Genomic DNA, 25,345 nt, shown 5'->3' with positions numbered 1-25,345 from the left:
TTTTTTCTCACATATATGATCCCGAAGGGTAAAAAAAAGTGAGAATAACACCGCCCGTTCACCGGTGGAAGGGACGGTGATCAGTTCGAGTTTTATGAGAGTGGGAGCGTTCGGTGGAGTTTTTATTTTGACAGTAACAGTAACCACGGAGTGACCGACCAACCGGAGATTTTTGTTTCACCTTCGAGTACAACCCCCCGAACTCGACAATTTCAACACGGGACCCCGTTAAATTGTTTAATTTATAGTATACCAGTTCATCTTATACCATACAGGTGGTCAAGTTTGATCCAGGATACCGTCTATTTACGACAAACCAACCTGTAAGTATTGCCATTTTCTTTTTAATACAAATAATACTTTGACCGGTGTTTCTTCTAATAGTGATTTAATTTAATATCTAAAATTATTATTTACATTATTAATTATATTAGTAAAATAAGTGTGCGTTCGTAATGTTTATAAATATTGTTTTTCGTTTCATAAAAATACCTGTTTAGTGCTTGACTTATGAAGTATTTGTATGGAGTAAGTCGATAAAACATTCGTATTAAATGCATGATATAATCGTCTTCGTACAATTTATTCGATGTAAATTATATGTTATAACAATATAAAACATTAGTGGATGGGTTTGTCAAAAGGAGATATTAAAAAATATCTATCTGGGTATAATTAGATGTTGAAATGTAAACAGCAATACACATAATTTAATTTGTTTACGGTGTATTCTTTTATTAATGTATATATTATTATGGGGTATATAATATACATAGTCTAAAATATTTTGATTTCGTTATCCATTCACGCCACTTCAAGAGTAATAAAACCGATTCTTAAGAATTTTGTGTCAATATATTTTCCAAATACAAAAGTGACAAGGCTAGTTGCGGGTTTTTAGATTTCTTAAGGGTGTTAAAGTCTTATCGATAAAACTCAAATGAAAAGAGTAGCGTTCGACCAAGTCATAAGTCACAATCTACGGATACTCATTTGTCTCTTTGATAAACGAGAGCAACACATTAGGGCCGCGGGGGGCCACCGGCGTAGTTATCTGCAAGGGGCACGTTCGCCGGTGGGCTCTAAGCTAACGTACGTGTTCTACAGGTAGTGCAAAAATCTCCAACAATGACGTGAACCAGATGTTTTAGATAATGCATGTCCAAAAAGAGAGTGAGAAATAGAGAGAGAGAGGGGAAAAAGAGTGAGAGAAGAGAAATAAAATCCGGACGTGGGTATATATCCAGCACAATATAATAACAATAATACCGTTCAAGTTTCCACATTGTGCTGATGATATTTTGATGAACTGCCAAATGAGAACACCAGGTGAAGTATAAAATAAAAAAAAAGATGAAAAGACCCGAAAATGCTACCGGTTAAGGGTGTGTAAAAAATCGGTTGTAACAATGATTGTCGTGTGCCGCATAAAAAATTCCATTTGTTATCATAACACTCCTTAGGTTAACCGTTAACTTTATCATATTTTTTATTATAAACATGTTTAATGATAATATTACATAAATGGTGGTTGTAGTATTATTATATCGGAATATTTTAATTTACCTTTAGTAAAATTACCTATTTTTTATTAACGTTGAAAAGTCACTAACGAAATAAAACCAAATCCTCTAGATAAATCTATAAAACGAATATAAACACAAAGTTATTAAACTTATTTCAATATTATGTTTTATTCAGTAAAATGTAAAATTGTTGTTCCTAAATAATTCAATATTTAAAATTTGTATTAATTGGAATATGCCTTAAAAGTTTATAACAACAAAAATACAATTAAATAGTTTACTTTAAGATGTGTAAAAAGTAACAAACAATTAAGCGTTTAGATGTTAATCTATGTTTTCTTAAGAGTAAACAAATATTAACTAATAGTTAATACTTTTAAGACTAAATAGTTAGATACAGTATTTATTTTTACTAACATAATGAACGTTGTTCATAAGACGTAACCTTCTATAGTTAGATGACAGATTGGATGCAAAAGAAATAAAAAAATGTAATTGTATATAATCATAAAATCATCATCGTCGAACTCATTTTATAGTAAATACATAGCTGTATTGTAAATACGTTGTATTATCAGTCTACAATGATATTATGGGCCTATGCTATTTAATTTAATTATTTTCGAAACAGCTTTCAAATAGTTTTTACTCAGTAGATAAATACTACTGTGTACTAAGTTATTATCATAAAATATGTTCATCTTTTAAAAATCGTGGTGAATTCAATCATAAATGAAATTAAATCCATAGATACTAATACCAATGTTGTAATCTTTGACTGCATCAGGTTAGCACTTTTATTTAGTGTTTACAATCGGTATTGGTTTCACTATTATTCATCTGTAAATTATTGAATAAATGGCTTACTATTTATATATACTAAAGATTGTAATATTAGTACAATTTAATTTAGTAGTATTTTGTATTGTTACTTGTTATAAAATAGTATGTTATAATATTATACATAAACATTGATAATTTTTTCTTTAACTTCGTATTTTTTTATAGTTATCTGTTGTTTTATTTATTTACAAGTGTATTGTACTATACTATTGTTACTATTATAAAGTGTATGTAAAATTAGTAATTAATACTGAGTTTATTACTTCGACCTAAGGTGTATTTACCTATACCTTGGTGTTTATTGAGAATTATTTTGAAATTAATGAATGTTAAATTTCACGAATAGGAAATAAGTCGATATTATGATGTTATATTATGTATGTTTCTTGATTGATGTATACCGTAATATTGATTGGTTTGGTAATTGAATATTTGTCATTAATAAAAGTGTAGGATAATTTAAATATTAGATGAGTCATAAGAATAATACCAATTAGTATTGAACAATTACTCGTATTTAAGGGCAGGTGTTAAAAATTAAATAGTTGGCGAAGTTATAAAAGGTAATGAAAAGTAATGAAAAAACGTATCTAAGAATTACAATTTAAAATTAAATGTAGCATAATGAATTTATGATAATGATTAAATATTTAAGCATTAACTATTTTTGAAATAAACCAACAACTTATATACTTTTGATTGCAATTTGTGTTAATAATAATTTAACTACTTTAATTTATTTTATTTATTCATATAGCAAACTCCCTAAATGATAAGATTAAAATATAATATAAATCATAATTTCATTGAGATCTTAACATGACATTTTTTATCATATTCTTGATAATGATTATTCATTATAATTTAACAGTATTATAATTTTGCAAATTAAGCATTTAGTCATCCAATTAATCTAACAATATGTACTATTTTGTAATTCATAATATAGGAACAGAATACCTATTTCCTGCTAATTATTTATAGAGTGCTCTGATAACGCCGTGCATTTATTATTTTAATTAAGTGTCCAAGATAAATGTTTAAAAAAAAGTATTTGATAATTTAGCGCACTATTAATAAAATTGTTAGAAAGTAAGCTTTTTAAATCGTATAGTAACAATGAAAATGAATTTCGGATATTTTCATTAAAAATTATAAGTATATGCTAATAGTATTATTTTTTTTTAAATTAAAAAATATACAGATAAAATCACTTATATCCAATTTGTGACCTTATGTTATTTTATTGCTAGTGTAAATATACAGAATAAAAAAATAAAAATTACGGTGGAACCGGTCATATAGCGTTTGACCAGTTCAATAGAATATGAGTATATGACATAAGAATAGGTGATGTTAAAGAGCTGTGGAATTAATTTCGCGTGACCGAGGTCAACGACTAGTCAAATTGGTAACCGTGTGTACAACAAAACCATACTATTATATAGTTTTAAGAGAAAAGAGGGTAAAACGTATTATTTTAATACCTAGTAAGTCTGTCTTTGTATATAAGTAAATATACATGTATAAATATAGTTACTAAATGGTAAAGCATTTTTCTAATTATTTGGAAAATTATCATATAAAAAATCTACAAAGCGGACAAATTAACACGTTAATGGTGTAGAATACCATGCGATTTTCGAATTAAGGTGCATTTTTATATTATATAATTGCTTAGACGCGATAGCAGCTGTCAAAAGGTATGAGTACTTTAAAATGTTACTTTTATTTTTTTAAATAATTTCAACGGTTTTTAAAAAAAAATTAATTGTGTACATGCATTTAACTAGTCGACATGCGAGTTACTATTTGTAAATTATATGACTATACACAAATACATTTTTTAAACTGATTAAATTAATGACCACCGTGGTGATTATGAAAAACGACTAGAATATGTCATAAATATAATGACCGTGGTGTATTTTGAACACTATTAGATTTGTTTTCTGTGAGACCACATCTGGCCACGGTTGGGGCAGATGTACGGGGTCTCAGGTTTCCAAATTTGAAAAGATTTTGCGTTTGTACCTCCTGGGAAAATATACACTAATAAGTGGTGTTTGGTGAACACTCGTGTAGCAGATATACGAATAATACATCTTAAATCACAGTGGGGCTTAGCTTAAAAAATATTGCCAAAGTTATTTATTAAAAACTATTTAAACTATGACAGTTAAATGTAAAATACTTATCATTAATGTTATTTTTGTTTGAAATTAAATTAATTTTTTTTTGGTTATACCTACTAGAATTTAAACCAATTTGTTGCGATTTAATATTTTTACAGTTCTAGAAATTACAAAAAAACTAAATATATATTATTGTGTACAATATATGATAAATACAAAACTGAATACAATAAGTGAATTAATATAAAATATTTAAAATAAATTATTAGTATTTTCTCATGATATACTAAACGAAATGAGGTTAAATAAATTGACTGGGGACTGTTTATACGTCAAATCAATAATAATAATTATTTTACATAAGTTACATATAAAATTTGAATAAAGATAATATAAACATGATGATATAAACAACATTTTATTCATAATGTTCTTTTTGCTCATATTGTGTTAAATATTTGTATGTGGTGTATTTATTTTGTTTTCTCATAGAAATAGTCGCGAGTTTTTTAGGGATTTATTTCAATAATTTTATAACTTAAAATGAATTGTAATTTACTTAGATGGTAAAAAATAAACGTCTGTAAGTATAATAATAAATTTAAACCTTACCGTTTGTTTCGTAGTTATATTCTTAACAATGTTTTGCCATACTGAAAGGAATTCGCTATATATTTAGATCTAAATTATCCAAATTAATTTACCGACTAAAAGTATTTAAATAAAATTCACTTACAATCCGTGAGGTTGGATTATATCAATTAATATGCATCAAATATACCAATAGTTTTATTATTTTTAATTTGAAGGAATATACATAAAAAGATTACAACTTAAGTTATTCATGACAGCAATATTAAGTAACAACAGTCACCAATCAGTTATAAAGTTCACAAGATAAACGCATACCTACGCTTGGTTTTTAAAAATGGTTTAGGCAAATGTAACGGCAGTTATCTAATTCCTTGGTTCCATACAGTAGTTTAATACATAATAATCATAAAATATAATAGTACAACGAATCTCGTACGCCTTTCAATGTTATCTTTGCTCAAACTGGTTTCGTACGTTCACGTTTTTCGTATTTGTAAACGGTAGGTAGGTATGTATTTTTAAAATTTGTTATCGATTTGTTGTATGGTTATTATCAGTTTATTGACTTCTTTAAAAATTAAAGACAGTTTTTTTAAAAAATACTTCTTAAAAATACAGAAGTGTTTATTTAAAATATGAACGTTTTGTTTGCATGCATGCGCATTTAAGGTACACACTCGCCGTGCTAAATGATATTATATGTAGCGTGGACGTTGTGCGCAATGAGTGTAAAGTGTAATTAATTTCCGAACACACTTTGTGCAAACCATGGACATTCATTTTCGCTACATTATTCGCGTCTGTTAACGTTTTTATAAAAAAAAATACAGCATACGGGAAATGCAAAAACATTTATTTTTTTGACCTATCTCCCACCCCTAGGACGCCCCTCCATTTTCGCTTTATTTATAACGCACGCACAATGCAGTGTTTTGGCGAAACGATATAAAGTGCATTACGTTTTTATCAAATGAACCATGACGTACACGTTCGCAAGTAGTGCAATAAAATCTGTGTGTATGTATAGATATGTTTTGTGTGTAATTTTAATGCGGACGAAAATACGACAATTATCTCGTTATCCGTTCCGGGTTTTGTAATTAAACGTGCCAGCCGAGTGGGAAATGGTATTATTGCAAGTATTACAAACAGTATTGTCATTTCCTAATTTTTAACTAAGATATCAATATTATTATTGATTTAATAATTAATTGAAGTGATGAGAATCAAAAGTACATAGTATGTTTATTAGGAGAATAAAACAACGATTATTTGTGTATTCTTAATTTATAATTGTTACTAAAAAAGAATATAAATTCATGAAACGAAATGTAAAAATACAAAATTAGATTTGTTGGTAAATATTTTACGGTATTAGGTGTCATTTTTCGAATTACTCTTACTTTTACTTAAGTCACTTTCTTCTTTTGGTTCTCATCACATTAGTAATATATTTAAATTATTTTAAAAACAAAATTTTAAATACTATACATTTGTAAGTATTTTATCATAATTTAATTACGTTTATATCCAATTATGTAAATATCCATTACGAGCATTTTTCTTAGTGAGTTTCTTAGTTCAGAATTAATATTGTACACTTGAAATCAAGAAGAAAATTATTAAAAATTAGTATATATTATAGTATTTAGTATTAATATATAATAAGTAATTTCACTAATATCAATAAAATTATTTTTAGTATATTTATCTATTTTTATAGTACAATTTATTTTATGTAAATTGGAGAAACAATTAAATAAATATAACTGACAAAGATTAGTAGTAAGATTGAATAACTGAAACGTAGTATGCATGCACTTTTATTTTAAAAATGTACATTGCCAGTTAAGGTTTTGGTAAAATATAATAGCAGTACAATAGTGAGGGGGTGCACCCACGCAGCAAAAATATAGTATTTTATAACAATAATATAATATTTTTTAATAATATTTTGACAGAAAATCCAATATTAGTAACACAATTGTTTTATTAATATTTTTTAATTCTTAAGTTGATTTATAATTTTAAAGAAATATTTGTCCCAAGGATGATATGGCCCCATGAAATCTCTTTGTTTTATAATTTACTATTCGTTCGAGTTGGGGATATCCTATTATTCTTACATTAAGTTTTCTTAAACTAGAACTCTAGGGAACAATGGCATTTAAAAATTATAATAAATATTTCCCCCTCCCCCTCCTTCTGAGATAAATGCTATATAGGTATTTAGAGAATCGGAAATATTTTGTTTTCTTCTTCTAATCTTAAAAACGTTTGTCTTTATTCAAATTTCAAACTATACCAAGTGCTAAATTCATGAATAGTTTTGAAAAAGAATGCTTATTCAGACGAGTCGATTCCTACTTGAATTTAGCGAGCTATCATGAATATTGTAGCTCCTGGAGGGCATTGTACTCATTATAATGTTTATGAATGACTTACTGTTAATATTTCAACATCCAATTATCTATTTTATTGTAATATTGTGTTGAGTTTAGACTATTTGATATTTCGTCTTATATTTATTTAGAAGCTTAGTTTAATTTATTTCAAAAATATGTTTTCTCAATTGTATAGCTAATATTAGTGATTTAATCATGTAAAATAATGATTCCAAATATAAATCACACACTGCATAATTTTTAGTTGTTTTTTTGCTGTTAAGCTTTTATTTATTGAATATGATAGCTTGACAGTTATTGATAATACAATATGAATTTACATATTTTTGTATGGGAAAAGATAAGTGGTATACACAATTTATATCTTTGTTCCAATGTTAACATTTTTATTCATTACTTATTCGTAGTATATTATTTTGATAGACTAAAGTGATTCTCACCAGTGATGATAGTAATTTGGAATATGATATACCATCATTATTGTTCTTAAAATTTCCTGGTCTTCGCGACACATCAATTAATCGATTTATTCCATTTTGTACGTTTTAATATAATAAGACCTTACCTAATAAATGTAAAAAGGGTTTATTGTTAAGTTTAATTACATTTCAACCTAATAAGTATTTATCTTAATGTATAAACTATAGTGATCAGTAACTAATACAAATTTAATTATAGATACCTACGTTTTTTTGAGATGCTATTATAGGTATTTTTTTAAATGTTTTTCATACTGAAATACTTTATTTAAAGTAATTAACTATACAAAACTGAATTATTGGTTGCTTATTTGCTTAATTTTTTGGACGAGTGTATTATAAAAATGCATTCCCCATGAGTAATTCTAAGCGGTCTAAAAATATCTAACAAGTATTATGTGTTTATAGGAATCGATAAATGTAAGAAAAATTATTATATTCAGGTCATGTATGTTGAAATGTATTGGATAATAGTGTTAAGGGTGTTATATAGTGTTATTTTGTAAATTTATTTGGTTTTATCATATATGTCAATTTTGTTCATAAATTGTTAAAATAACATTTAGTTTTCTGTCGTAAAAAACCAAAAATAACTTGTATGATTCTCAACAAATTACTAATGATAAGAATTATAATAAACAAATTTTTAATAAAAAGTTATTACAAAGTTAATTCTTATATTATATTTTTTTGTTATTACATACTGGCTAAAAATCCAAGGTATAGTATACAATAATATATTTAAAAAAAAACAAATACATTTGAACAAGGAGAACAAGTATAGATAAAAATGTCATAAAGCCCTAATCTAAAAAGAAAAAGGCGGTATCGGTATTTGCAGTGAGAATCATACTTGTATGTCTTGTACGAGGTATAAGGGGTTATTTCCGTAGTTTGTGTGGTAAATACTTAGTCATCGAATACAATTACAAATGTCTGTGCAATTAGTGTTGTACTTCTTTAGGATTATATATGGGACATGCTGAACGAATATACCACTACTACTGTGCACAAATTAACTGAATAACACTTTTTATACAATTTCAAACAAACATAATTTGTTAAAATTAAATTATATTTCTTATTTTCGACGTTCGGCTATAGATTTAATATATTCCAAAAAAAATAGTTTTACGTTAAATAAATGGTTTGAGGAAGTCGTTTGTAATGACAGAATACGTCAATCTATATTGGTATTTACTATTTAGTCTTTTAAAATAAAAATGGTTTACTTTAATTTTATGTTTGATTACGCGACTCAATTCGTCAAACTTTTCAATAATGACTAAGAGTTAACTTTAACGTTGAAGTATTTTTTAATTTTAGATCATGTACAGTTTTGCTATTACAATACAGCAATAAAAACTAAGTCCAATAAGAACAACAGTAATTCAGTAACTACATTTTATGTCTTATACATATTTTATAATATATAACGCATACACAATCAATGTACCTACATATCAAATATAATTAAGAGGGTCAATTATATTTAGCGATGGATGAATTATCAAGGTTCATTAAACAAGTTATATGGTATAATAGGTATAGTATTATAATGACATTGAACTACAATATAACGAGTAGTAATTTTTTCGGCGATTACTTAAAATTCACCAATCAAAAATGTTATAAATTGTAATGCAAATATTATCTGTATCTTGATTAATTTTAGTCTAGCCAATCTCATACTTATTAATTATTAAAATAAGTGTTAAACTTCTCACTTTCCATTGGAACACGTGCGTTTCAATGAATGGAAGCAGGTGTTAGCTTGTTATAGTTAACACGCTAATATAATATTATGATAAGCGGTCCAACTCATATTGGCTAAATCAATTATTATGCTATTTTGGACCTTAACTACAAATTTTATTTGACGGTTAAGATTAGGTGGCTACGATTTATACTAGCAGTGACTTGTGGTTTCCGGTAGATTTTGTGTCAAAATATTATTACACAGAATTAGACAAACTTCGTAGGTTGTAATCAAAAAATCTTTATCGGTTAGAAAATTTGGAGAGAAAATTGAAAACATTTTGTCTGGCAAGAGAGAAAAAACGAGTTGGTCCGCATATTAGCTACCGTACCGGGGTGTCATGTATAGTCTGTGGTTCCTCTTGTCTTATTGTCGGGGTCTCGCCGATTTTGTATCGGCTACGTCTCCCGAGACAATCAATTATTTGACAATTGACCCTGAGCGCAGACAATGCGCGAACATTTACACACACAAACACTTATTCGTAACCGTGCTGAGTTTAATGTTATATGTGTGCATTACAATAATAATGATATATATATATATATATATATATATATCTAGTGGTAACGTTGCGGTGGGGGTGATGAAATTACGAAGTCGAAACGGATGTACACGTGTCTCGCGCGGTGACAGAACAGCGAAAGAAGGGAGGGAAGGACGAAGGGGGCGTTTAAAATAGGAAACACAATAGCTACATTTTGCCTTATGCAAATTTTCGCGATGCAGTTTTTATGCATATATATAATTTATATACACGTTATTTTTTTTTTCACGTACATTGTTTAGATTATTATGCTCTCGTTCTCGGCGCAAAACCAAAATAAAAAATACAAAATCAAGTACACGGACAACGCAGCCGCCGCTGCGATGTATAAAGTAATAATAATAATGAAAATGATGAAAAAAAATATATAATAATAATGACAATAATAATAATATAGAAACGTGTGTGCGTGCATGTTCGCGGACGGCGGCGGCGGTGACGGCCAGCCGGACGGACGGGAAAACACCAGTAACGGTCTGCCGGCTGCCGCGTGAACGTCCCCGACTTAATGTGTGTATGTGTGTGTGTGTGTACCTACGCCGCCGCCGCCGCAGTAACTTGCGCCATCATGAGTGTTCGACGTCCGATACACCACGCATTTAGCTGACGGGCATAGACTAGATTTGTGAATAATTGCGATCAAATCGAATCTCCGTAAACGAAACATACATAACAACACCGTATTTGTATATGTGCATTCGCAAACATATTCCCGGCTCGAAGCTTTTACACAAAGTGGTGTTAGACAATTTTAATTCGTATGTTTCAGGGAATACGATTAGAGTTCGGGAATAAACCGTGGACAAGACGAACGTACAGAAACTTTTAATGCGTTGGAAGATGCGGTATTTGGCGGTTGCCACTCTGGTGTTGGTGACCGCTTACACTGTGCTGGCGGCCGGCGGACGACAACGCGGTCCGGTCGACCGTCAGCAAGCTGCCGTCGCCTCCACCGTCGCCGCCGACAATCTTCCGGAAACGCCGTCCGCGGTTCAATGTTCCAGTTGTTTGGCACACGACCGACTCAAGTCGCTGAGCATCGAGCTCATTAAAGACTCGATATTGAACAAGTTGGGCATGGAGCGGCCGCCGGAGTTTGGTGGTCGGCGGCCGCCCAAGGTTCCCGCCGACCTACCGCCCCTCAAGGATCTCATGCGTGCTTACAACGACCGAGGATCTGTGCTGGTGCGGCCGCACATCCGGCATAAATCGCACCATACCGAAGCGTCCAGCGACGGTGGCGGCGGTACGGACATGCAGAGCGACGAGGCGCCCGGAAACGCCGCTCCACCTACGGCCACGACCGTGCCGGTGACGTTTGTGGATGACGACGACGACGAAGACGACTATCACATGAAGACGCACAAGCTTATCGCCTTCGCGCAACCACGTAAGTACAAGTTCTTTAGCGGTTTTCTGTAAGTCCGACGGCAACACCGATCATAATAATGTTCGAAACGCTAACGATTCACAATTCCCCGGCCCTACTGCAGGTTAAGTGGAAATCAAATCGTAGTCGGTAAATAATTGTTCAGACCAAAGTTATAGTTTTTTTAGGAATGTTTAGAAATTCGAAGAGGGTTCTTCTCTAACAATACATTATAATATTATGAATGGGAATTAAATGTTAGCGCTCCCAACACGTCGATTTGCATTACTCGACGGCGATTTAGATGTAACCTGAAATTTCACAAATTTATGCAAACGCCCCAATTTTAAAACTATCCGTTCAATAGTTTCATTTGTTTGAAAAGTCAATGACTTTAAGCTAAGGGCGGACTACGCACTTTTAAGAAATAATATTTTAATATTATATTACAAAATTTAACGTTTTTGTTTTTTCTACATTATTTGGATTTCGAATGGAAATCGATTATGTGATAATGAATAATTAATACCTCAAGTACAACTAATATTATATATATATATATATATATTATTATAAATAATAAAAGCAGTGGCGTCGTGAGTACTTGTAAACTTATACTGGTGGACGAATTCGCTATTACTTTTAACTCGTTATTTATAAATTATAATTATTTTTACAGAACCTAGTCGATTTGAATACCGCATTCGTTAGCGATTTGTTTCAAACAAACTATAAATGCACATAGATTATGGTTCTATTTATTTGATTTGTATGTGGTTTATCGTTTGCACTCGGAGACGTTTTTTTTATTTTCTCATATATATATGATACGCAAATAATTGTTTTATGAAATAGCAATAATATATTTTTTTCTTTTTCACATAGATTTTAGCAGTAGAGTATAATAATTCAGATTGTCGTTTTGTTGACTCGTATTGTTATCGTTGTCGTTGGAATAATGACAAGAACAATACTTGCTCAAGTGGAATCCTATAATCTGATTAAAATTCGTTTGTACAGAACTTTTCTCGTCATTTAGATAACTATTTAAAAATTTGTTTGTCCAAACTAAAATTAAAAAATAGTCGGCGATAAAAAGCACATCCGTTATGAAACTTATTTCTGAGACGAGGCAGCATAAAGTAATATTTTTTATACAATTTGTACCGATATGAATCGCTAATGTTTATTATTCCGGTTGGGAAATGGGAATAAATTGAGATATTGTTCGATTATATTTTAATCTTGACTGTTATTACAACTATTCTTTAAATATACAACTGATATGTAATACGTATATTTATAGGTTTTATACAGTTTTTATTGTAACTGTACTACTGTTAGACAAAAATCGAGTCTAACAACCCTCGATTTTCCATCTAATGAACACGTGGCAAAACGCGACGTGTCAATATACTCTTAAAGTGAAAATACCATTCTGGTAGCGGCACGAGCATCTCGTTACGGAATGTTATACATCAATCTGACCGCTACCTATGTAGATAATATGCGTGACGAATTCGTGAGTGCGTCTCACCGGTCACAGGAAATCTCTGAACGAATTGCGCATTTGTATTTCGGTGTATAATAATAATACGGCGAACCGGAATAACTATTGGAAATCATTTCAAGCCGTTGTCCGTCGGAACTGTTTAACGGATGTAAAAAAAAATATCGTATTTCGCACGTTCCAAACGAAGCTCTACAATTCGCCGTCTTTTGGTCTATACAACGATTTTTCAGGGTTGCCCGAGTTGGTAATGCACACCTGAAACAAAATATACGTCTACACGTACATTATTGTGAATCCAAAACTGACGTATTACCCGACTATTGTATATTATGTGGCGGTTACATAATGATCGGTATCGGTCTGTGTGGTACCTATATGCGTTATATGCGATGGGAAAGCGGAGGTCAATATTGATCGATCTCTCGCTCGCGGAGTTTAATGCACCCGTCGGCGGTGGCGGCGTTTTGCAAATTTTATATAACACATTACACGTGAATGGACATAACCCCCCCCGCACTAGCTGTTGGTCTCCGGTTCCGACGGCACGCACACACGCAGACACACCAGGCCCAGGTCAATGTATTTTCCCGAGGGTAAGGTTTTCGCCATTCGAACTTCGGTCTATCGGTAGGAGGCTTATAGAAAGGCTTCGGTCCTTTCAATATGGGATGATCATTCACCCTATCCCGGACGTCAGACGAACGGCCAGGTCAGTTTTTCATGACGAAATTTCACCAACACGTTTACCCAATGATCGTATATTTTGTCTCTGTATACATTTCTTTTGTTATCCACTCGAAAGCACTGCGGTTTTTTAACGAAGCCATGATACAACCGGCAAGTTGACTACGTTTAGCTAGCAATCCTGAGCTCTGTTCAGACTTCCATATCTTCTAACGTCTTTTGTTTTTAATGGGTGGGCATTGTGAAGCGATCTTGGATATGCTACCGTAGTTATACAATTGTTTTGGATCTCTACTTTGATGGTTGAATCCACGATATTTTTTTTATTATGCTTTGACAGTTATGCTATTTTGAAAATTTTACATATGAATAAATTATTGTCATTACGGTAGATACTCTGTCACAAAAACAGGTTTTTTTTAAATAATAAAGACTCTTTTTAATCATCCAACAGTATTCGTACATCAGATTTGTCCCGTTTGTTACAAATAAATATACCTACTTAACTTTAAACCACTAAAATTCGATAAGCTGAGTAAATACTTATGAAAATACGTGTCGGCATCGACAATTTTCGAAACAAAATTGCAGTGGTAAACATACTATAGTGGATTGTTTATGTATAATATATATATATATATATATTTGTTTAACGAGCCTGTCTATTTAGATAAGAACATTTGTGCTACTTTGGCGATTGCTTGTATCTTAAGTCATATTTCAAAAAGGCAAAAATTGGTGGTGTTTGTGCACGTCCTCTCGAATTTTTAAATATTTTTCAAAATGTTTTTATTATATGCATAATTATTGATAAAAATATATGTCTAGAGTGTAACTGCAGTATGTGGACAAAATTGTTTTTCAATCACTAACCTAAAACTTAATCTACAATATTAAATTAAAAATAAATATTGTTTTTACCTTAAATTGAATTCAATTAATGAGTTTATCATGCTGAATTGATCTATATAAGTTTTATGATTCTAATAAACTAATTTTTTTCCAAATTTAGAAAATATAAAAACCTTATATCTAATGGGCATAACATAATCTGCCATAACACAAATAGAGTAAAAATGTTTTATATCTGTTTGAAAACAGCTACTGGACACTAAACAAAACAAATCTAAATATCTCACTCAGACATTTTCTTACCATTATAGTTATTATTAAAACAAGATTATGCCTCATTTTTATGAAAAGCTGCTTCGAATCGTTTACTCAAAAGTCTCAATCCAATGTATAGTTCTAGACTACAAATGGACCAAGGGGACATTGGCGCTTTAAAATTAAGATCGACCTAAAGCATTTAGCTTGGCCGGATCTCTCCCATTGTCGATTATACATCATTAGATTAAAAATACTATTTTTTGTATCTCGACAAAGAGCCAAAGACCGTCTAAACACCTAATATAAGCGACAAATCCAAATATTATCCTGGGTATATAAACTTTAACCCAGAACCTTCCTTATATTATGAAAACATAAGCCCTTATTATTGTATGCCATGCGGCAGCTGAGGTGTCCACTGCGCCACACCGCGACCGGGGCGGTCTACCACTTATGACTTGAAATGTATGTGCCCATGTCATTGTGCGCGTCCCAGGTTACTAGACGTGCAAATCACGTACTGCAATAAATGATTCTTAATAATTAAGAAACCATATAGTCGATAACTTGAAAGCGCCATAAGCAACTTGATTTTCAAATATCATACGGTTTTATTAAGACTATCGACCAACTTATTTCGTATTTTGTAGATCGTTTTATTTATGTTCTGTCTTAGCAAAATCATTTGGACTTAATATTTTAAAGATTTATTAATTACAACGGACGCTCTAAGTCTGACCAGTTATTTTTTGCATCGCTTCTATTTTTAATAATTAAAATTATTCTACAAAAACGAAGGTACATATTACGAGAACCCATTGGTAAACCGCAAGATTACTAAATGGCTGAAAATGTAATAGCCGACGAAAATACCATAATAATAATAATTACACAATCATACTCGTTTATTCTAGTAAAAAAAAGATACAACCCTTATTAATAAAATATCGGCGAGCTGCCCAATTCATGGGTTATTACGAGGATACAGCCTATAATAATATAAACACAATGGTAAAAATCACAATACCTCCAATAATTACAATAATAAGAAAAAAAATCTATCAGTTGTTAATCACAAACATTTTAAAATTCAATAAAAATAAAACAAACTATTAATAATAATAATAATAGTAAAATAAATAAGTCAATAAATAAATACATAAAAAAATATAGGTAATCTAAATAAGAATTTAATATAAGTTTATTTAATTTAATATAGAATTTAATTTAATTTTATATACAATTATTGTAAATTCTTTTAAATTGCATTAAGAGTCCTCTACATCTGCGTATTTTTTAACGGAAAAAACTCATTCAGTTTTAACAGTTCTTTGAAACGCGTGATCTGAAAATAGTTTTGATAACAAATTTAGATTTATCAAAACTTGTTCGATGTATCAATCAAAGCACATTTTTTATTTTATTTTATAATGCTATTGTAAAAACCATTAAAAATCTTTAAAAATTGCAATTTTTTACTTATAAATTATTAATTAATTAATTAAAAATAATTTTAGAATTGTGCCACAATCGATATTCGATACCTTGTTAATTTCATGAAGAATCTAAACGTTTTTTTCAAAACTTAAATCGGATTATTTTTAAGAACATACTGTTCGAATTAGAAACATATGGTTTTATAAAGAAAAAAAGTCTGTCTGCGTTATAGAGTTTGAAAAAAACTGACTTCAAAACAATTGTTACACATAAGTGGTACAAATTGACAACTAAATAAAAAGTCTGGCCCTAAACCTTAAACATTTCATTTTTTTTTAGGTTTTTACTTTTTTAAGTGCCAGACATTTCGTTTAATTGTCAATTCACTCAAATGTACCAAATTTTTTGATGTCGGTTTTTTTAAAAATAATTTTATTTTAGGCTTTGAGTGGTAAGGATAATAGTTAAACGTTGAGAAATATATTATGGTTATGTTATATATTGATAAATATCATGATATTAATATTATTAATATTATATTATATTATTTATTTATGTATTGAAGAAAATAAATATAATAGTCTAATTCCTACTATTGTATTGGTTTACATAGATTCATACTATTCGCATTTTTTAAAAAGTATAAACATTGTTTAGCAATAAAGCTAATAACGGTACTACCATTAGAACTTGAACTACATGTTAAAAAAAGTTTTATCAATAATTTTACTTCCGTTAAATAGAAATCGATTCCATCGCTCAACGTCGAATAGAGAACCTTCTATACTTTTTTTGAAGTCGGTTAATACTAATATTATTATAAAAATTGCACGTGGGCCATGAAAAATGTATAATTTTTAAAACCGGACACACTCGGGTTAAACGCGTCCACTTTCACCGATTATTTAAATGATTTTCGATCAATTTTGTTTTTGACATTTTTATATCTTTGCTTTGGCACATAAACGGAAAAATCGATACCATTTAAAATCAACACCGACACCGACACCAAAAATCAGCTGATTTATCTGATAAGATAAGAAAGATAAGAGATATGGTTTTTACTTTAGAACACAACCGGAAAAATCGACACCGACACCAACACCGACATCGAAAATATATCCTTTTATATATTATCCTTATATGTCCTTCTTGTGAGGGTGGCAATGGGGATGGAAATGGGAATGGGGGTGGGGCATATATGTTGTATTCACAACGTTCAAAATAGAAATGAATAATAAATTCATTAATTTAAGGGGCCAAAATATTCTCTATGAATTGTTTTAGGCCAGATATTATGAAAACACTAAAATATTAGCGAGAAACTTGATATGTTTACTAGCCACCTTAAATACACAAAAATGTATCCCGTGGTGTTGCGGACTCGTACGCAAGCTGTTTAAACTTTTGCACAGAGCTTAAATATAATATAACCAACACGTGACAACAAAAATGCAAAATAATTGTAAAAAAAAAATAAACAAATTTACAAACGTTCCACAAGAGCGTAGAATAGGTAGAAAAAAACATTAATCATTATTAATCAAGTACTGTCGGTAATTTTCAAAAACTGTGAATTTACGTACTGTAGTGAATTAACTTTCCCGTGTGGTTTCCGGGCAAGAATAGGACCACGGAATGTTCCTCCTGTCGTAAGAGGCGACAAAAAGAACCTGATGCAGGGTAGCAGCTGCATCAGTATCAAGCTAAGGCGGAAAATGAATGACATTGGAACGGCTTAGTCTTGAAGAAATGCAAGCAGAGCTGAGTACAGCGGTATGGTTGCATCACTGCGATGTGGAAGGAGACGGAAGACCCACCACATTATTAATTATTCCTAGTAAAAATCATCATGGATGCACAATCTGAGGCAATGGTTTGATTACAGCAACAACCAAGTATTCAAAGCGGCCCAAGAGACAATCCAGATTAATATGATGATTTCCAACCTCCGTTAGGAGAGGAATTCCAAGAAGAAAAAGTGAATTAATAACGCTTGTCGCTCATTGTTACCGATATAATTCCACTTGCTTTTGTGTCAGTTGAGATATAGGTACATAAGTTCTAGACCATTACGAATAAATATTTAAAATTGTATTTCACACATCCAGTTGGAAGTACATGTTTTTTCATGGATTTCAAAACAACTACCGTCAAATGTCGGAATAAGACAACTTTTATACCGGCCGTTTGAATAGTATTTTGGCTTCGACGTTTTAAGAATATGTTTACCAAATAACGCTTTGGATTGTTTACACTATTATAAGTGGTAAAATAATTTAGAACAGTTATAATATCATTATTGTATTTGACAAAGTCTAATAAACGCTCATTGTAAAAAACTAAAGAAAATACGCATCGAAGTCAATAACAATTGTTAAACTACTTTAGTGTGTTATTTTTTTTTTTTAGCTTTTAGTTAACCATTATTTTAGCTTAAAAGTTAATATTATTACATTAAAATATAACGTCTTAAAAGCCAATTCAAAAAAATATAAGAACAGTTTTCAACTTAGCACTATATTTCGATAATGAAGTATAGTTTCTTTACATTTTCAATAATTATAGTTTGTTAAATATTAATTGTGTTGGCTGCGTGGGATGTATGTCCTGTGAGGCAATGTTTGTTATAACGGAATGACTACACGTTGTATTGTTATTTATTGCGTATTTAAAAATTGTAAACATTTACCTGTAATAAAATATATTAAGAGGTAGGGGTGGAAACTATCCATCAAATCGTAAGACATACGATCAGTACCGAGTACAGCATTGTAGTATCTGTGAATTATTCTATCGATATTTCTCAACAAGTAAAACCTGTTTTTACATTTTGCCCTTCTTAATATTATTATTCCGTTTTTTTTTTTACTCTGTTCAATGAGAATTCTAGAAGTTCTTTGTCTTTAAATGCTTCTAGTTAAAATGATTTGTTCATATAAATTCGGCGAATAAATAAGAAATATATACGATTTAAACTTTTTTAATGGAAATGGAAATCAATTGCAAATACACATTATCATATGATTAGACATCATGTTTAGAAAATTGTTACATTTTCGACAGTGATTGTTTATGGTTATCACAGACTTTACAGCAAAATTTTAAATTTGTATCACTTTTGCAGTTCTAGACGGTTCAAATCATGTTTTTGGTCTATTATCAGCTTCATACAGCTTCCATGGTAAATTATAAATCTAGTTTTAAGAGATTTAATTAATTTTTTTATTTCTTCGATTGAGTTACAACAAAAAACAACAATTTAAAAGTTCAGAGATCATTAAAATGCAGTGGTACTATTGCGTGGGAACTCGCCGCTGGGGTAGGTTTCGATGATTTTCATCCCGAGACTTAACGAGGTTATAATGACGGTGTTGTTTCGATAACAGTAATAATAGCTGAAACCTCATACACATATACACATGTGTTATAGTACTGTGTAATAATAATAAAACATCGCCGCTACCTTTTTTCTGGGGTTGGTTTTTTTGTTTCGATAGATCCCACGACGCCGAAACTGCGGGGCCACCATTTGCTGTATTTCACGTTCTCTGAGAAAACAAGTCAGCACCAGATTACCAAGGCGGTTCTGTGGGTATACAAAAAGCGCACAACCACCGAACTGCATCAAACCGACCAGGTGATCAATCTCGAAGTGAACAGGATCCATCCAGTCACTATGCACCCGTTGTACATGACCACCATAAAGGTAAAATAATAAAATATAAACAAACAAAACATCGGTGACAGAACGTTTTCAAAACATATTATGAAGCATGAGAAATCTCGTGCGTAACGACATTTCGAGGTTGTCTTAGTTTCGTTTGTTTTATGTGTCTTCAGCGTGTGATAAATACTACCGAACCGACCTGGGTGTCCATTAACCTACAGAGACACATGGCAGACTGGTTCGATACCACGAATACGGCAAAGAACCTCACGCTCATGGTGCATGCGTCCTATGTTCACGCAAACATGACGCACGCCAAAACGCCGTTCGTTACAGATGCTCGAAAAAGAGCCGACATGATGGAGGTACGTAATGATTTATTATTTAAACGTTGAATAACTCTAATCGAGAACAAATTAATGACGTTACTGTGGTGGTTAAAGTGGAAATTGATAAATAAAAAATAGAAACACAAAAGGACGTATATTAGGAGAAGGAGATGGACCTTAAGAAATGAGTATACTATAATATTATGTTATTGCTGTTATGAACATTGAACAGTCCGAAAATAAGTAGGGCCAACTCAACTATCTTAACCCTAATTATATCGTTATCGGACACGGTATGACGTTACGGATGATCATGCCGATTAGTTGTGATACAACGCAGTGGTGCGCAACCTGGGGATTACGAAATTTTAATAGGAGGTCGCCAATTTATATACATAATTGATATATGTAATACGAATATGTATGTATACTTATAAAATGTTGGTAGGGGTCTCCTCATCGAAATAAATCAATTTGGAGGTCGTGCATCAAAAAAGGTTGCGCACCACTGATCTAACGCATAAGAAAATTCTTGACGAATCATTATTTGATACACGTTCCACTCGTGTTTCGATTATCTTGCGTGGCGCGTGTAACCCTTGACAACGTTCAGATATAAGTTATAACATTATTGTCTACACAGATCCTGTTACGGCGAGACAACACCTACATGCTACATAAAAAAAAATGATAGAAAAAATGATTAGCTAAATTTCTTAATTTTTACCTACTTATTCTATCTATGTACTCGTTATTTTAACCATTATGGTATAATGATCTCAGCTGTTTGTTATAAATAGTGAAAGACAATGTACATAGTAGAGGTACATATGGGCCTAATAGTTGAATCATTTCTTTTGGGCCCAGGAGTATTTTAAGGGGTATAACAAACGGCAACAACGGGTTTTATTTGAAAATTATTTTTATTATTTTTATTGTAATTAAGTTCGGCCTGACTAGGACTATTGCACTACTGAAACAGACAGGGTCCAAAGCGAGGTCGGTCTGAGTCAAACTGGACCGGTCCGCTAATGTATAACAAGAATGTATTACTGCATTAGGTAAATATTGACGTTACAAACTCCTCCCCTAGTTCCCTCGAGTTCCTTGAGTATTACACGGTACAAACGTTTAGGTTGTTTGGCAGCCGCGAGTGCCCCCATTCTCTCTAATCCAATTGGTCCGTACTCTTGCTAGATCCCGTACTTGGAGGTGCACACCGTGGACGACCGACGGTCCCGGGCCAAGCGGAACGCGGGTGCCGGCCTGTTTTGCAACGAGACGTCCGCGGAGACCCGATGCTGTCGGTACCCACTTACTGTCAACTTCGAAGATTTCGGCTGGCATTGGATCATCGCGCCTAAGACGTACGTGGCGAACTACTGTTCCGGTACGTGCGACCCCATGCTTTTTACGAAGTACCCGCATACGCATCTGGTGCAAATGACGAAGTTCGGCGTCGGGCCATGCTGTGCGCCCAGAAAAATGTCCGCCATATCGATGGTGTACTTCGACGTTGACTTGAATATTGTGTACGGTATACTGCCCGGTATGGTAGTGGACAGGTGTGGCTGTAGCTAATCGTGCACGTTCGGTCATATATTGTAAATCATTCATACGCTAAACAGCACTCGCTCACGCATACACAAATATATACAATTATGAATTATTATACATTTACAAAATCGCGTCGATAACAGTAATGTACTTAACTAAAACAAAAAAAAAACGTGTCGCACTCAAACACGACGTATACACACTATTATAATATATATATAGTTTTTCTGTAAATGTACTGATAGCAAACTCATTAAATCTATATATATATATATATATATATCATAATTTATGTTTATATACAATAGTATTGTCGTGTTCTAAAGATTACACATATTTATTCATTATGTATTATTTATTTGCACCACGTCTCATTGTAAATAAATTCTTTTTTTACGTTTTTGTTTTTACTACCTATTTATTTATTATTTTTTTTTAATTTGAATAGTCCACTATTTAGACGACGCGTTAAAATTAAAACTTGTATTACCAACACTAGATGTTAACAATATGTTATAAACATAATATTATATTGTACAAGTGAAAAAATGTCGATAACATAGGAATGAGTAAATCAAATGAGGAAACACTTGTTACCATGGTGCGTATTGTTATAATACTTTTTTACCTCAACTTGCGTTCAATGCTTACTGTCTTTGATTTTTAATTATTTAAACTATTTAATAACACCTACTAATATTTCGAAGCCAATGCCATATCCATAATTTACACACTTAATATAAACTTAAATATAAATGTTTTGTAATAATATTAATAATGTAAAACTTGCACACAATAAGTATGACGTTTTTAAATGGAATTGATTTTAAAAACCGTTTGTCTAACTAGTATGCAATGATTTGTTAGAAAGAAAGTTTTAAGTCTTAAAATACAAGTCTTGTATTTGCTTAAGTTATACCTAATACTATTAATACAACATTTTGCTAACTTTTATATGAACGCCAATTATTAATACATTTTAGGTAATACTATGTTAAAAACTAGTATAGAATATAAGTTAATATATTGTATAATTGTATAATATAATCACACATTTAGACAAATAGTAAAATTGTATAAAACATTTATCGTCTAATCAACCACAAATTGCTAACTACTTTTTTTATTAACTATTATTATCAGTGACTTCTATCTTAACTTTTTAAAGTATCTAAATATTAGTGTTTTTCCCAGCTCCTTTGTGTTTTTTACATATATTTTATCCAAATAGTTAAGTAGATACTTTTTTGGGTTCCTAGAAAATTACCGATAACAATTATTACCCATAGTAAGATTCATAATAACCAAATTAATATTTTGAAAAACATATTTTTTTTTTGCAAAATTTGTGTAGTACATTTAGAAATTATATATTTTCTTGGTACTATTTACTATTTTTAAGCATAAAGAACCAAACATCATGTTTCCAAAGTTAAGTATTAATATTTAAGAATAGGAGCCACTGATTTTATAATCGCAATAAAAACCAAAGAAAAAGTTTATTTAATTGACTTTGTTTATCGCTAAAGCCGCCACAGCAATTAACTGTACGCTATTATAATGCATAGTTATAATTGATATTAATCAATGCCGTATTAAACTGTTAGTTTTGTATTTTATATTGATTGCACACCGACTGATTAATATTTAGTGCAAAACGCGTCGAAGCGTTTATGATTTTAATTTATATGCAATGTGACATTATTTATAAAGTATAATATTTAATAAATTATTATTCTAATATTAATCCAAATATTTATACAATAATTATAACATCTGTGTAAGAAATAAAATAATTATTTTTTATTTTTTTTTTTTTGTTATGGTTTGTATTTTTTTCGAAATCACATAATAATATTATCTAACCCGCGCGTTAACACACAATACATACATGCACAATAATAATATGTTGCGTTTATGTTCTGTTCACGTACCAGTTTAAAACGATAACGTTACTTATACTATAACCTTTCTACTACTATAACCTATAGTAATAGAGTAAAATAATAATTTTTGTGGAACTTTACACAGTGGTACTGGATCGACTTGACAATACTCGACCAAAATTTGTAACCGAATAAAACCAATACACCTAAACCCAAAACGAAATTTATTGTTTGTGTAAACCGTGTGTTTTGCGTAGATCCCGTACCTGGTGGTGTTAATGGAGGACGGCCGGCGGACACGCGCCAAGCGCAACGTGCTCGGGTTGAACTGCCACGAAAACTCGCAAGAGCCGCTGTGTTGCCGGTATCCACTTACCGTGGACTTTGAAGATTTTGGTTGGGACTGGATCATAGCACCCAAGAAATACGAGGCCAACTATTGTTCGGGCGAGTGTCCCATGGTGTTCCTGCAAAAGTATCCTCACACCCATCTGGCGCAGCTTACCAACAAGACAGGAATGTATCCGGGCACGGGGCCGTGTTGCGCGCCCCGCAAAATGTCCGCCATCTCCATGCTGTACTTCGACCACGACTTCAACATCATTTATGGCCTGCTGCCTGGAATGGTGGTGGATCGGTGTGGGTGCAGTTAATTATTTTAGTACCTAACGCCGCTGACGTTTAATATCATTTTGTATGTTTTGTTTTTATTACATTTTTTTTTAATGAAGGGAGGATTTATAATATAATATTTTATTTACACCGACAGAAATAAAAAAGTTGTTAAGTATGCACACCAATATCAAATAATTACACTTAAAAAAAAATGCGCTCTTACGGTGTGTTAAATAACTGCAATTACCCGAGTTAACAATATAAAAACATGCACGAAATATGAAAATACGTTTAAAATTTTATAAATTATAAAAGCTCTTTAAGAATAAACACCTGCTCCGATTTTTTTAAGTACAAAAAGAAGAAAAAAATATATAACTATTCATTATAACAACACTCTTTGTTCAAACCGGGTTTTATTTTATTTTTGCTTTGAGTGGTATTATGAATATAACAAATTGCCTGCTTAAGCGGATAATTGATTATAGACGAATTATTATAGAACATAATTAATAATCGTTTCAAGAATTAAAAGAGCTTAGAAAGCGTTTTGTAAATACATATTTTTATGTCCCGCAAAAACATCCGACCGTTTTGCTTTTAGATAATAAGTATTGATAATATTTGTAAAGTCTTATAACGTGTATATAATTTATAAAGTGTAATAAGTTATTTCTATCTAATATTACCTCCCACAGTTCTTTAACCTTCAGGTTTCCCACCTATCTATTTTGTTATGCATCAAGTATTTACTTCACTATGTTATTACCTAGCTTTATATTTTTAAACTAAACTATAGTTTGTACTTTCTTATAAATCCTATACAAATTCATTGTACATATAATATAATAAACTAGAATTAAGGTACTTTAATGTTGCAAAATTTG

The 25,345-nt window shown here is 31.1% G+C and overlaps 1 protein-coding gene across 8 annotated transcripts; it reads left to right on the top strand.

The window, feature by feature from the left end:
• Window positions 1-149: 149 nt before the first annotated feature.
• On the top strand, window positions 150-25,345 carry LOC126835164 (growth/differentiation factor 8). 8 transcript variants are annotated; one of them, XM_050567478.1, is made up of 5 exons: window positions 150-323; window positions 11,058-11,678; window positions 19,902-20,110; window positions 20,245-20,436; window positions 24,101-25,345. In XM_050567478.1, the coding sequence occupies exons 2-5, from the start codon at window positions 11,117-11,119 to the stop codon at window positions 24,494-24,496; spliced, it is 1,359 nt and encodes a 452-aa protein (XP_050423435.1). In that variant the 5' UTR covers window positions 150-323; window positions 11,058-11,116; the 3' UTR covers window positions 24,497-25,345. The 8 variants fall into 8 exon arrangements, with proteins under 8 accessions (XP_050423435.1, XP_050423441.1, XP_050423439.1 ...); XM_050567484.1 differs by lacking the exon at window positions 150-323 and adding an exon at window positions 459-528; XM_050567482.1 differs by lacking the exon at window positions 150-323 and adding an exon at window positions 6,064-6,225.

This window comes from Adelges cooleyi, unplaced genomic scaffold, assembly GCF_023614345.1.
Source record: "Adelges cooleyi isolate 19-005CV unplaced genomic scaffold, UGA_ACOO_1.1 ACOO_flye_CR_arks_rails_tigmint_CR_PRNA_23, whole genome shotgun sequence".
Taxonomy (NCBI): domain Eukaryota; kingdom Metazoa; phylum Arthropoda; class Insecta; order Hemiptera; family Adelgidae; genus Adelges; species Adelges cooleyi.
The sequence above is the reverse complement of the archived record's forward strand: the minus strand, read 5'-3'. Positions and strand labels throughout refer to the sequence as shown.

What these genes read in the sequence shown, in the direction of transcription:
- LOC126835164 (XM_050567478.1), top strand. Translation starts at nt 11,117, where the DNA reads ATGCGTTGGAAGATGCGGTATTTGGCGGTTGCCACTCTGGTGTTGGTG. An exon ending in TATCGCCTTCGCGCAACCAC is followed by an intron (nt 11,679 to 19,901) that starts GTAAGTACAAGT and finishes TTGTTTCGATAG; the next exon opens with ATCCCACGACGCCGAAACTG. An exon ending in TGTACATGACCACCATAAAG is followed by an intron (nt 20,111 to 20,244) that starts GTAAAATAATAA and finishes ATGTGTCTTCAG; the next exon opens with CGTGTGATAAATACTACCGA.